Below are 13935 nucleotides of genomic sequence, written 5' to 3' on the forward strand. Positions count from 1 at the left end.
CCAGAAATGGCCAAACCAGCACTGTGAGGGTGGGCAGGGTGACCATCCATCCCGAATTGGGCAGGACAGACCTGAAGTGCAGAGTTTAAGTCCCTGTCCAGGGCTGAATGACTCCCGCACACCATTTGTCCCGGATTTGTGCCCGAGGCTCAGGGGCACCAGCCTGTTCCCCCTTAGCCCCCCTTGGCCACGCGGCCCCAGCCCCTGCTCCTTCTCTTTCCCCCTCCCCTCCAAAGTCCCACGGTTGGCCAGGCCAGAAGCTAGATCTGGGCCATAATAAGAGTCACCCAGAGAGCCAAGGCTGCGGTGATAAGAGCTGCCTGGGGAGCCCCAGACCTCCACCTCCCCGGGGCAGGGAGCTGGGCTGCCTGAGAGCAGCCCCTGGCCTGTGTACCCACCCCCCAGGGCAGCTGGAGAGTCTGGGGCTCCCCAGGCAGCTCTCATCACATTCTGGCCTGGCCAGGGGGCAGGGCCTCAGGAAGAGGAGGAGGTTCAGGGGGTGGGACCTTGGGGGATAGGGGGTGGGGCCATGGAGGGGGCGGGGCTTCTGCATATGTCCGGCTTTTGCCTTTTGAAAGGTAGTCACCCTAGGGGTAGGGGGCAGGCAGGAGATTTCCCCGAAAGGGCCAAGAATTTACCAGGCAAATGTCCACCCAGAACCCCTCCCCCTCACACACACCCTGCTCCCAATTTCATATTTGTGTTTAAAGACAATCTCCTCATTTGGGGGGTCTGACACCTGGGTTGTCAGGACTGAACAGGTGCTGGTCTGATTTCAGAGCAGGATTCAGTGTCCAACCAGAGACACTGCGAGCTGCAAGGAGTGGAATTGGGGTTTTGTTCGGGTTCAGTGGCAGTCGGTGTGTTCGTTTCCAGTTCAAGACACCCCAAAATAATTCTGTCACCAGGCAGTGCCCGAGAAGGGGGAGGGGGTTGTTTGGGAGCAAGTCCTATGGCTTGCTTCAGTGGGGAACTGAATTTGGAGCATGGGGCCTGCCTCAGGTGGGACAACTGGAGGGAGGTGCTGCCCCAAGGGGTGAGGACAGGTGAGAGGAGGCCTGCCGAAGGGGAATAAAAATTGAGCAGCCTTTTTCCTTGGGCTTGAAGAGTTAATGTTAACTTCTGGGACCAGGGAGCCCCCCATTTCTTCTCTCCCACCTCCCTCCCTGCTCCTGTGGGCTGCCCCCTTCCCTTCTCCTTCTACTGGGACAGGCCATTCCAGTAGCGGTCACATGTCTGGGTGTTGTTTTGTTGTCTTGTTTTATAACGAGTGAGATCAGAGTAGGTTTTATTTTATTTTGTCAACTATGGAGTTGAAAAATTGCTGAAGCTTTATTTTAACTAGTAGACTTTTTTTTTTCCCGAGTTCGACTCCGATTCTGGTTGACTGAGTAAGAGGAAAAATGCTGGTTTAAGTCTGGTTCCAGTTCCATTAATAAATACCGGTTCAAAGTGGTTCTCTGGTTCTGTTCTGGTGTGAGTCCTGGTGGGCAAATGAAATCCCCAGCTGCTGAATTGTGCCTGGGGTCTGCAGGGGCAGCACAGCGAGGCCCAGTCATGGGGGGTGCCTCTGGTTACTGCTAAGGCAGAGGAGGCTGGTGCCTGTCTCTCTCTGCTCATGATATTAGCACCCGGGAGTTAGCTGAGCTTCCTGGGTCAGAATCTGCTGCCTCATCCCTTGTGATCCTGGAGCACAGACTGAGCAGCTGCTGCTCCCCCAGGGGGTCTGTGCTGGGGAAAGACCTCATTAAAGTCCTCTCTGTGCCCAGCCAAGATGGGGACTTCCCCTGGTGGCTGCAACTAGCCCCCTAGGGCAACCCTGGGCTTTTCCCACACCAACTCCTGAGCCGGAGCCTGCAGGGGATGGGGAGAGACCCTGGGGGGAAAGTGCTGGGGCAGGACAGGAAAGTGACTCCGCACAAAGGGCTCCTTTCAGGGACTTGCAGGTGAGTTTGTAGTGGAGGGGGAGGGGCTCCCCATGAGTCTGCGGGTCCCCGAGCTGCTGTTCTCAGTGACACAGCCAGGCTCACCCTGGAGAGCAAACGCCCATGGGAACGGGACAGTCCCCAGTTCTCCCAGGCAGAGGAGGCAGGAACGGAGACAGGAAGGGGAATGGTGAGACCGAAAGGAGCAGCAGAAGCAAGAAGTGGGGAGGGAGGTTCCCAGCTCCCAGCCCTGTGCGGATCCCTTCCCTGCATCCCCCTGGGCAGACTGACTCTCCTGGGAACAAGGTGAGGAGCTGACACAGGGACACACTGCCCTCGGGGCCAATGTCAGGGGGAATCCCCCAAAGTGGCTCCTTTGAGTCTGCTCTTTTCTAGCATTTGTCTTAGATACTCTGTCCCTGGGGGGGTTTAAAAGTGTCTCAGGGGGCTCAGTGCTGGTGGGAGAGGCCATGTCTGTGTTGGAATAAAGTGACTGACGGTTTTCCCAGCATGGCAGAGTCCAGAGCGTCTGTCTGCAGGGAGAGAGCCTGGGGGGAATCGTGGTGTGACATGGACTCCAGCCCCTTCTGAAATCTCCCCCATCATCCTTCTCACCCTGACAGGCTGAGGAATCGCATCCACGTTTCACTGGGGACAGGGCAGAGAAATGGCTGTGATGGAGCCAGCTCAGGTAGGGGATTTTCAGGCAGTTGCAGGAGGGGATGTTGTAGAGGGGGAGGGGCAGGAGAGACACGGGGTGTGATATACCCTCTGGGACACATTGAACCTGGGCCTGATTTTCTAAAATAGGCCCACTGGCAGGAGGGACATTCCCCCATTTCTGAAACAGGAAACACCCCCGTGGGCAGACCTGGGAAAACTGACCAGACTCCCAGTGCTGGAGCCTAGACCCATTACCCAGATGCTGCTGTAAAATACAAAGAGAAACTGTGGGGATTCCTGTCCTGGCTCAGAGTTCTGCTTCCTCTATCAGCCTGTGGCTGGCAGGCATGTGGGAAATGAGAAGACCCTGCCCTGCTCCGTCTGCTGTGGGGGCACAAAGATCTCTCACCTTCTCCCCACCCCCTGAAGCCTCCTGGCTGCTCTGATTAGGGTGAGGGTAGGATTCTGCTTTTCTGGACCTCTTCCCCTGTGACTAGTGGGACTGTGGCTGGGGCAGCAGGTGCTGAGTGGGAGACTCTTGTTGCTTCAGATGCCGGTGACCTTTGAGGAGGTGGCTGTGTATTTCACCCAGGGGCAGGGGGCTCTGCTGGACCCCGCTCAGAGAGCCCTCTACAGGGAGGTTATGCAGGAGAACTACGAGATGGTGACTTCGCTGGGTAAGCAATTCCCATCCCCTCGGTTATTAGAAGTTGTGGAGTCTGCTTGTCTGACTCTGGTCAGATTCTTCCCTGGTCAGTTAGATTTGAGGAGGAGGGTCGCAGAGTCCACAGCTCCATTGTGAGAGACTTTCATCTCCATAGTCCGTTCGAGGGAACAGGAGAGTCAGAAGCCTAATGGACAAGCTAATTCATCCTCATCTCTCCAGCTTTCAAGGGGCCAGAAGCAGGGTATTGCCCTGCCTGTATTGTTTCTCCTTCACAAAGTGTTAATCTGCCATTTTGGGACGAGCTCCATCGCTGGGGCGGGCTCTCGGTGCTGCAGGCTCCGGGGTGCTGGGACAATCTGTACAGTGGGGGGCTGAGAGCCATTGAACCAAACTGTAAACCCTGGATAGAATGGAAACCAGTTCAAGCCAGGGGGTGCAGCAGCTCCCCCAGCATCCCTAGCTCCAGCACCGATGTGCTGGTTTGGAAATAGGCAGGAGTTTAACACCAGAGCTGTGTGAGCCAGCAAGTCCCCCCAGAGCGCATCTACCCTGAGGACTCCTCGTGAGGTCATGACAACACCCCCCCCCACCCCACCCCCGGCGATGTCTGCTACTCCCAAAGGGTCTGAGTTACCACAATCCCACGTAGGGCCAGGCTAAACTCAGGGAATATTCCCTGTGACAAATACTCTACCAATGTACCATGCGCCCTGACCTTGCTTGATTTCACTCCCTGAGCAGGATTTCCCATTCCAAAACCTGACCTGATCGCCCAGCTGGAACAAGGGGAAGAGCCGTGGGTCACGGGTGTCCAGGCCGCTGAAGAAAGGAAGAGTCCGAGAGGCACCTGCACAGGTGAGGAATCAGGGAAACTGAGACAGAAACATCTGGCGAGTAAAGGAAAAAGCTGGGACTCTCAAAAATGTGCTGTGAACGACAGTCCTCAGTTCTGCCCCCTCTCACCCAGGTGAGGGCTGCAGTCAGAAGGAGTCGTATGATCAAGGCAGATATCAGTCACGGCTTCCCACCCACCCTGTTAGCTGTCGGGAATTTCCTCCCTCACTTTCCTTCCCTGGGAGTGTTTGGGTGTCTCCATCTCCCCAACAGTCACTGTGTTGTGTTTTCCCTCTTTGCTATTCCCCTTTCTGTCCTTTCCCCCCGGCACAGGCAGTGACTCCTGTCTGGGTTCTCTCTCTCCCAGCAGGTGATAGGACAGTGAGTGAGAACAAGGAGGACAATCAGCAGCAGGAAGGTCCTGGGAAAGTGAAACCGCAGGGGACATTTTTGAGAAGAGCTGAAGGGAATTTTTCCCAGTGCTTGGAACAGGGAAATACCTGGGGAGATCAACACAGATTAGAGATGCAGCTGGGAAACTATCCAGGGAAGAAACTGGATGAATCCATTCAAGGTGGTGGAGGATGCAAAGATCCCAAGGAAACCACAGTCCAGCAGACAAACCACAATGAAGAGAAACCCTACAAATGCCTTGACTGTGGGAAAAGATTCCGTTTTAGTGCATTCCTTATTAGACATCGGAGAACCCACACAGGAGAGAAGCCCCATAAATGCCTGGACTGTGGGAAAAGTTTTGGTGAGAAGTCAAACTTTATTACGCACCAGAGACTACACACAGGAGAGAGACCCTATAAATGCCTTGAGTGTGGAAAAAGATTTAGTCAGAGATCACAGCTTATGGCACATCACAGAATCCACACAGGAGAGAAGCCCTGTAAATGCTTAGACTGTGGGAAAAGCTTCAGTAGGAAGCCATATTTAATTATACACCAGAGACTGCACACAGGAGAGAGACCCTATAAATGCCTCAAGTGTGGGAAAGGTTTTATCGAAAGTTCATCCCTTACTAAACATGGAAGAATCCACACAGGAGAGAGACTCTTTCAATGCCATGAGTGTGGGAAAGATTTCATTCGTTGCTCACACCTTATTAAGCATCAGAGAATCCACACAGGTGACAAACCCTATAAATGCCTCGATTGTGGGAAAAGTTTCACTGACAAAACAAAACTTACTAGTCATGAGAGAATCCACACAGAAGAGAGACCACATAAATGCTTGGACTGTGGTAAAAGCTTCATTGAGAAGTCACTACTTATTATACACCAGAGAGTGCACACAGGAGAGACACCCTTTAAATGCCTTGAGTGTGGGAAAAGTTTTAGTCAGCGGTCACTCCGTATGGCACATCAGAGACTGCACACGAGAGAGACACCCTATAGATGCCTTGAGTGTGGAAAAAGTTTTAGCAAAAGTTCATACCTTACTAAACATGGGAGAATCCACACAGGAGAAAAACCCTATAAATGCTTTGAGTGTGGAAAAAGTTTTAGCCAAAGTTCATACCTTACTAAACATGGGAGAATTCACACAGGAGAAAAACCCTATAAATGCCTTGAGTGTGGGAAAAGTTTCCGTTTGCAATCAGGCCTTAGTACACATCAGAAAACCCACACAGGAGAGAAACCCCATAAATGCCTGGACTGTGGGAAAACTTTCAGTCAGCGCTCACACCTTACTCAACATGGGAGAATCCACACGGGAGAGAAACCCCATAAATGCCTGGACTGTGGGAAAACTTTCGTCCAGCGCTCACACCTTATTAAACATGGGAGAATCCACATGGGAGAGAGACCTTTTAAATGCCTTGAGTGTGGGAAAAGTTTCAGTAAGAGCTCAGCCCTTACCAAACATCAGAGAATCCACAATGATGTAAGAGACCCTAGAAATAGCTTGACTGTAGGAAAAGATTCAAGTTGACTTCCCACATCAGTGATCCACACAACAGAGAGACCTTGAACGTCGGGGAAAGTTCCTTTTGGTGCTCCTGGAGTATCAGGCATCAGCAAATCCACACAGGGAAGAAACCTCTGAGATATTATCAGTGTGGAAAATGCTCCAAGTGGAGCTAACACCACATTGGACATGGGAGTCTCCTCCGCACAGCAGGGAAATTCTCTCAGGGCCCTGACTAGGGCTGGCCATGGTGACAAACCCATTTCCTCGTTCCCTCAGACATCAGGGGCGTTTGGCTCCCAAGGAACCAGCTACCCATCGCTGGGGTGAGGATCCAGCATCAGCCGAGCTTCAGCTGGTCAGTGACCCTCTGGTTCTGCCTGGTCTAAGCAAACCCCAGGCAGAGGAGGAGAAGCCCCCATGAGCTCCCCTTCCTGCTGCAGCCCTGGCTGCTGAGCTGATGGGCCAGAGGTGGGGGAAGGGAGAGAGAAACTCCTCCAGCCGCTCCCTCTGCGTGGCTGAAGTTCCCCCCTCTCTCTTCCCTTCCCAGCCAGGATCCCCCTGGCATGGAGATGAGGAGAAGGACACTTGGGCCATGCCCCACCTTCACTCTAGACCCCTGTCCCCACCCCCCATCTTCCACCAGGCCCTGGGCTGGGCTTCCCTACTGACCTGGGGCTGTTCCCTGCAGGGGGAGTGTCCCTGGGGGTTGGTAACTCCTCCCCTCCCCAAATTCCCCATAGTGTGGTGAATAAAGCAGGTTTAGCCTGTTCAGAAGAAAATGGGTAAATTTCTTCTCCAGATTCTGAGTTTTAAGGTTCTCTGGGATTTCACTTTATGAATGGGAAAATGGTTTGTAGCCCACCCTGCATTGTGGGTTTTTCTCTCTTTCCCAAAGTCTGTTCTGTCACATATTTTAATATTAGATTAGTTGAGAGAATGGAGCTCAGATGTATTGAGGACTTCAAAAGACAAATGATCATTTGCCAAAATAGCCCTTTCTGATTTTCTTTTCACATTTCCTGAGCCTGTGTCATGAGATTTTCTTGTTCTTTGAACAATGACAATTATTAGTATCTATCAATAAAAACACTGAAGGCGAGTGCTGGATACGCACTCCGAGAGTCAGAGACTGAAATGGGGAAGGAAGTGATTGCCTGATCCCTGCAAAGATGTGAGATACAATTAGGATGGGGAGAGGGTGGGTGGGTGGCCAGGGCCTTGAAAGGACACTCTTTGCTCTTGTGAGCCAGAGAGCTGAGGCTGAGAACTGTGAACTCACTGCACATGTCCCAGAGAGAGAGGAAATGTCCTACAAGTGCTGGGTGAAGTCATCCTTGAACTCTAAAGGGCTACTAATGATGCCCCAAGAGGACTGATGGGGAGAGGGGTCACCGTCTCCCCATTGCTGAGAGGAGGAGGGAAGGAAAATGCCTCTCTCATGGATTGTGAGTATTTTTATACTAGCTTTAACTTGTTCCTCTTTCCCTGGGGCCCATGTGTGGCTGGAGCACCAGTGTGCTGGGCTGGGGCTGAAATGCACGGTGCCAAGCTGGGCGTTGGATGGTGGTGGTGGGAATTTAGCTTTTATTTCTTGCTTTGAAAAGAATAAAGTAGAATTTAGTTTCTCAAACTCCCAGTGTCCCTTGTCTTTAATAATGTGGCGGGAGCCGTGGGTCTTTAATGGACACAGCAGCAGCCTGGGAGGTGTTATTTTGCCATCCCTGAGCTCCAAATATTGCAGGATCTGGCTGTGATGTTTTTCCAGGATGCCCTGGACTGTGAATCTCCTTGCTATCCCACCGCCCGCCGTGCCTCAGCGCAAGGAAGACATGCTTCTGTTGAACTGGGTGTCGGTTCCCTGTCACCGCCAGCCTTTTAGCTCCCCACCCAAACTCCCCAGGACTCTGCCAGTCCTTACTTTGCCTTGCAGGTTAACACTAGGCACGACCTCGTCCTCCAGCTCCTCCGACGTGTCCTTCTGCAGTGTCCAGCCCCTCTCCACTGGACACTCAGAAATTCCCAGGTAAGCCGGCCCCAAAGGGACAATACCAGCTTGTTTGATTCAATTGAGGATTAGCCCCAATATAACATCACAGCACTGAGATATAGTTTTAGTGAAAATAAACAGGAGTTTATTACCAAGCAATAAGACCAACTGGTTACACATCAAACACAAGCTATAACAGGAGCTTGACTTTAACAAGTAAAATCCACGGCTAAAGCATTCTCCCGTGGTCACCAGTCACCACCGCTGGGATCCCCCTTTTCATGAATGCAAAACGTGCTCTTCTGTTTGCTTCCTGAAGGCTTGCAGGGTGCAATTCTTGTCCCCCAGATATAGTCCAGTAAACTGCTGAAGTGTACCTCCCTCCCACTGATTCTTCTCCAGTGTGCTTTTTCTGTTGGTCCTATATGCAAACTGGGCTTCAGTTGTGTTCACCTACAAGTCATCATTTACATATGAACCGTGGGAGGCAGATGACTCGATATCCCTTTGTCTGGCAAAACTTGTTTGTCTACCCTGCTTTGATTCAGACTTTAAAACATATTTTCCAGTATATAAACATAGTTCCTTAAAGATCATCTGCTCACACTTCTTGTAATGATCATGAGGAACAGTGTGACATGAGCCTTTATTGGAGACCACCCATGACCCATTGTGGGTAAATACTATGAAAGCAATGCATTAGGTGTAGTGAGTTTGTCAGGCCTGATAGGCGTTGCTGTCATAGAACAATGCTCCCTTTTCCAGTTGACATTGAGGGGCTCTTAGGGTCATGCCAGAGCTTCCAGTTCTTCAGGTTTTCAGACTCTTCTATGGGTCTGTGGGGAAAATTTGTCATCTACAAGGGAAGTCACCTCTGGCTGGCATTTCCCATTTGCCTGCCTCCCATGGAAGGAGAGTCAAGCTGCCTGGGGAGGCATTTTTTTGAACCTAGGTAGAGCAGTTGTGGTAGGAATGATAATAGTGTGTTTTGTAAAAGGGCTGTGAGATCTATTGATGAAAAGTGCTATCTGAGAGCCAGGCAATGTTCAGATTTATTTTTGACCTAGCTCAGTTCAGTCTCCCAGATACTAATGGAGGAGGCAGCAGCTCGTGACCCAGGATGAACAAAGGGAGAGTTGGAGCACGGCCTCCTCTCTCTGAGCAGGGCCCAGACCCCTCTGGACACAACAGCTACTGAATCAACTCCCCCCACCCCCCACCCCTCCAGACCCCTATCCTGAAGGGATCAAGGGAAGTCCAGGCTGGATTAAGGCATAGGCAACCTAGGAATGAGTCTGGGGCTCCATTCATTGGCCGGGGGTGGGGCTGGAGAGGGTCCTCAGGAGTCTGCCCCACAACAGGGGTAAGAAGGAGCTGTGTTCACTACCCACTCAGGTTTGGTTTAGGCTCACACCCATTTCAGGCAGGGAGTGGGAGGAACACGGCTGAGTGAGTGATGTTGAGAGCTGGTCCGTGCGAGGGCTGAAATTGACTGAATGATGCCATAACTTCACAATGCCACTCCCTCAATTTTGGACCCAGTGCCCCTCCCCCATTATGATGGGTGTTATGTTGTCAGACGTTTGGCTGCGTGTGTGTGTTCTGTTCGTGTGCCGTCCCAGCTCTGCGCAGGTAGCTGGCACAGCAGACCTTGAGCGAACCGCCCAATGACCACAAAATCCGTTAAGGTACGAAGGCACCCAGCCAGGTTTATTATCGGCAAAGCACGGTCCTAGTATCCCTCAGATTCTACCGGACCACTAATGCATGTACACTCGTAACAACGAACCCAGCTCAGTCAGTTGGAGGGACTTTCCACTGCCCCCTAGGCTGGACAAAGACACTTCCTCTGAGATGCATTTTTATACACCAATACGAACAAGTTACGTATTGCTCCTGACGTTACCAGGGTGCCACCCTCTGACATATTAGGGTGCTACCCATTGCCTTGTACGTGTTGGTTCGATCAAAACATCCCTAATCATCATGCTGCCATCATGACCTTATCTTTAGGATGGGTCAGTGTGTTCCTTCTATCTCTGGGGAATGTGCTGGTATTGAGGTGTTCTGGTACCAGCTTTCTAGAATGTGTTTGCGTGCGTGGCCTGTGCCTAGTACTTCTTAGGTATGTGTGTTTCTGTGATATCAGCCCTGTTCTTGCCAGATTCTGTGAGCAGAGCCTGCCTCTTGCTCACAACTTAACATTGTTTATATCAGCCAAGTTTCAACTACTTTAGCCCAGGCCTCAGGCCTCATGCCAGGCCTCTGATACATGGGCTTATGTTTCAGGCCCTCTTCTTACTATTCCCCCACTTTTTTGTCTTTTTATGGGGAGGATGTTTACCCATCGTCCCAGAAAAACATAATGCATGGACTGAAGATGACCCAGTGGGCTAAACACTGTTATGTGGTCAGCTTACTTTGCCATCCATACATTCATGCCCCATCTGTCCCTTGGTCTGCACATTCCTTCATATGACCGATGGACAGATTTTATTTTCCAATTGACTGTAGTCCCTTATAGTGGGCCTGGGAATGTTAGGCCCGGGACCATGACTGAGGAACGTAGTATTATGATTGAGCCTTAGAGGCACTCCCAAATAATTAATATATATGAATAATATGGATATGGCGTATATATTTGTAGCTTATATGGGTATATAGGTATGTGTACATTTGACACCACCTTATATCCAAGCATAACCATGTTTTTCCAGTCTGCTGGTGTACTCTGGCCCTTTAACTTTGGTGACACAGATAGAAACACACTCCTATTAGAGCAATTGCAGTTATCACCTGTATCATCATTAGTAGTCGGCTGAGTGTTTTGAAATCCTGGGATAGGCATTGTCATAGGGTGTTCCACAGTGTTATGTATATGAGAAGTAAAACATGAATTTGAAGTCGTGACACTACAAATGATGCCTTTATATATAAATGTCTTAGTTACTACACAGTATTGCCCATGTATGTTATAAGTTACCCTTATTGCTGGTGGTCACCCTCTGGTAAGCTTTGCTGGGCAGGGAACAAGAGCGGCTAGCTTCTCTGTTCCATGGATTGCATTGCTCTGTGACACACCAGTGGTTGACATAGATCCAGTTGTTTTTTTGGGTGCTGCCTTTCAGATAACCTACTGAATGGACAGTAACCAATGGATCAAGTATTGCTGTGTCAGGATGTAGCATTGGTATCCAGACACGGAAGAAGATTGTTTTGAATAACATGCGCCTCTGTTAGGATGCAGTGTCACTGACCCAAATTACGACTCCTAGGGACAGGCAATTTGTGTACCCAGTTTGTAGGCACTATAACTTTTCTGTTTGTTTGTTTAACGCTTTGTTCTTTCCTTGCCTTCATGTTGTTTGCGGCCATTCATTTGTTAATTTTTACCTGTGCGGTGGTTACACAGTTTAGCAATGTTATGTGCGTTGTAAATGATGTACAGCAAAACAGCACTCATACGGTTGCTTTTACATAGTAGCCAAGTTTAACTTAACGGACAGTGGTTTTTAGCTGATTGCCAACTTAGTTGTCATAGAGTCAGAGAATATCAGGGTTGGAAGGGACCTCAGGAGGTCATCTCGTCCAACCCCCTGCTCAAAGCAGGACCAATCCCCAATTTTTGCCCCAGATCCCAATGGCCCCCTCAAAGATTGAACTCACAACCCTGGGTTTAGCAGGCCAATGCTCAACCCACGGAGCTATCCCTCCCCCATATAGCCATTGTCCATATATGGTAGACTGAGGTGTATTTGACCAGTCTCTTATTTATAAAGCACTTCATTTTTCATGATGCTTGCGGGTTCCTTCACTGTATACTGATATCTTCTGGTGTTTTTGTGGTACGATATCTTCTGGTGTCTTTGGTCTGTAGGATGCAACCTTAAACAGCTTACATTAGTTAACATAATAAAGTTTTTTGTTTGGTTGTTTGACATTTCTCTTGTTTTTAGTAACCCAAGTTTAAATCACAGATTAATTTAGTGTGTTTACAATGTAATAGGGACCAAGTCTTTTATAACTCAAGCTGTACTTTTGCAATTGTTGTGTAGACATTCACTTTCACTTGAGGTGCATTACTAATATTTTACACTAAGTGGAATGCTTAATGGCTAAAATAGATGCTCACAATCTTCCATGAGAAGGTGCATTGCTTTCCCTTGCTGAACACTTTTTGAGCAAAAGAGTTAGTAACATAATTTTTACCAAGCTTTTTAGACGTAATTTGCTTGTGATGCCAATTTCAGTTTTGTTAACTGCTTAGAAACACAAACGTTAGCAACCACTACTTCCCTTTAACATAAGTTAAAAGAGAAAAAAATTAAACCAAAATGAATTTTAAATACAGGTCGATGCAAATAATTTGAAGGTATAAAGATTTTCTGACACGTGGTTGTGTTTGGGAGACAAAGGTGGAAGCGTGTTGAAAAGGTGGAAACCAGTTCAGTGGCAGTATTGTTTGCTACTTTCCCCTCCTGTGCATTTACTTGTCCCGTTCTGACAGGCACCAATGAAGGTTTAGGTTTTACCGGAACCTGGCTTTTATCATACAGTTGTGGTTGCAATGTGGTGGACACTGTTTCAAGCAAGGACTCAGATCCTTCTGCTATTCGATTCCACCAGGGTGGTGTATAAGCCAGGAAAATTCCCCACAATAGCGGGACCATTCCCCCGCTTACCTCTGTGCATATTTATTGGTTTTTTGTAAAGTTAATTAAGTATTTCAGGGAAAAGCATCAGAGCGGCCACCAGCAAGGTTTGCTAGCCACACTCTGAGGCCACCAAAAATTTGATGGTGAGAACCCCCGGGCTAGATGCTCACGACGGGCCCTTCTGACCTTAGAGCCTGTGAGTGTAACAGGAGCCGGGCACAGAGATGCTGCATTTGATGGGTTTATCGCTAGGACCCAGGAGCGGCTGGGGGGCGGCTCTGGGGGGAGGATCGCGGGGCTCAGGCCCGGCCGCAGGAAGTGACTCGCAGCCGCTGCGGGGACTCTGGCTCCCAGGCTCCCGGCGAGATCCCCGAGCCCCGGCGGCTGGTGCTGGGAGCCCGGAGCCCGGGCTGCAGCCGGGAGAGGGGAACCTCCAGCCGGGCCCTGCCCGCTGCTCCCCGGGAGCCTCTCCCAGGGCAGAGCCCCCAGCCCGGCCAGGGCCCCTTCCCGGCCCGGCCCCTGCCCCAGGGGGGCCCCGCTCGGAGGGAAGGTAAGAGAGACCCGCCCCTCCACCGTCACCCCCGGGCTGCAGGGGGCGGGTTTGGCCCCGGGCGGCTCCCCGCGGAGCCGGCTGCGATTCCCTGCCCCGGGCCCGGGAAAGCTGCCGCCAGCCCCCGGTGTGTGCGGGGCGGGGGGAGCCAGCCTGGTCCGGGCTGGGGGCTGGGACAGTCACACGGGGATGGACGGCGGACTGAGGAGGGTGGGAGCCGGGGTACAGGGGGTAAAAGACCCCCAGATGGGGTAAGCCAGCTGCAGTGGTTGCAGAAATAAGGGGGGGCGGGGGCAGAGGGGCTTTTCCTCCCCCCTTTGACAGGATCTCAGCTCCCATTTCCCAGGGCCGTGTCCTTAAAGGCCCAGTGCATCGCAGAGCCTGGACAGGGCCCCTCTCCCCTCCTGTATACGATGTTACTGAGCTGTTAGAGGAGACTTGATCCAGTGCAATATTTACAGACCCTCCCCGCCCCGAAAAAATATCATCGTCACACTTACTTTTAGTGTTTAAAAGAATCCAGTCCACAGTTTCTGTGTCTGCGTAACACCGCCCAGCGCTTCATAAATGTGTTTTAGCCAGGATGGCTGGTCCTCTGTGTTTGACTCCTCTTGGCATCCAGTCTATGCTGTTTCACTCCTTTAAATTATTTCCTTATAAAAATATTCTTTTTATTACTCTGAGCTCTTCATCCTAAACTTCATTAGCGTTGTGCGGATGGACGTCATTGTGCC

At 50.7% G+C, this 13935-nt stretch overlaps 4 protein-coding genes across 10 annotated transcripts in view; 3 read left to right on the plus strand and 1 right to left on the minus strand.

The window, feature by feature from the left end:
• The window catches only part of LOC102936186 (butyrophilin-like protein 2), a 1677894-nt gene that overhangs the window by 731319 nt on the left and 932640 nt on the right, over window positions 1-13935 (minus strand).
• The window catches only part of LOC114020220 (butyrophilin subfamily 1 member A1), a 1361724-nt gene that overhangs the window by 507074 nt on the left and 840715 nt on the right, over window positions 1-13935 (plus strand).
• Window positions 1-13935, plus strand: part of LOC119567701 (zinc finger protein 883) — a 65083-nt gene that overhangs the window by 628 nt on the left and 50520 nt on the right. The window contains exon 1 of one of the 7 annotated variants that reach the window (XR_006285693.1): window positions 13022-13201. The exons of 3 other annotated variants lie outside the window; for them this stretch is intronic. The gene's annotated coding sequence lies outside the window, so the exon portion shown is untranslated. Of the gene's footprint in view, window positions 1-13021; window positions 13202-13935 lie in introns of those variants that run through there. 3 more of the 7 variants (XR_006285688.1, XR_006285694.1, XR_006285691.1) reach the window with 3 other exon arrangements.
• On the plus strand, window positions 583-7637 carry LOC114022230 (zinc finger protein 726-like). The gene is made up of 4 exons (XM_043528125.1): window positions 583-2616; window positions 3139-3265; window positions 3997-4110; window positions 4460-7637. The coding sequence occupies exons 1-4, from the start codon at window positions 2593-2595 to the stop codon at window positions 6028-6030; spliced, it is 1836 nt and encodes a 611-aa protein (XP_043384060.1). The 5' UTR covers window positions 583-2592; the 3' UTR covers window positions 6031-7637.

Source organism: Chelonia mydas, chromosome 14, assembly GCF_015237465.2.
Source record: "Chelonia mydas isolate rCheMyd1 chromosome 14, rCheMyd1.pri.v2, whole genome shotgun sequence".
NCBI lineage: Eukaryota > Metazoa > Chordata > Testudines > Cheloniidae > Chelonia > Chelonia mydas.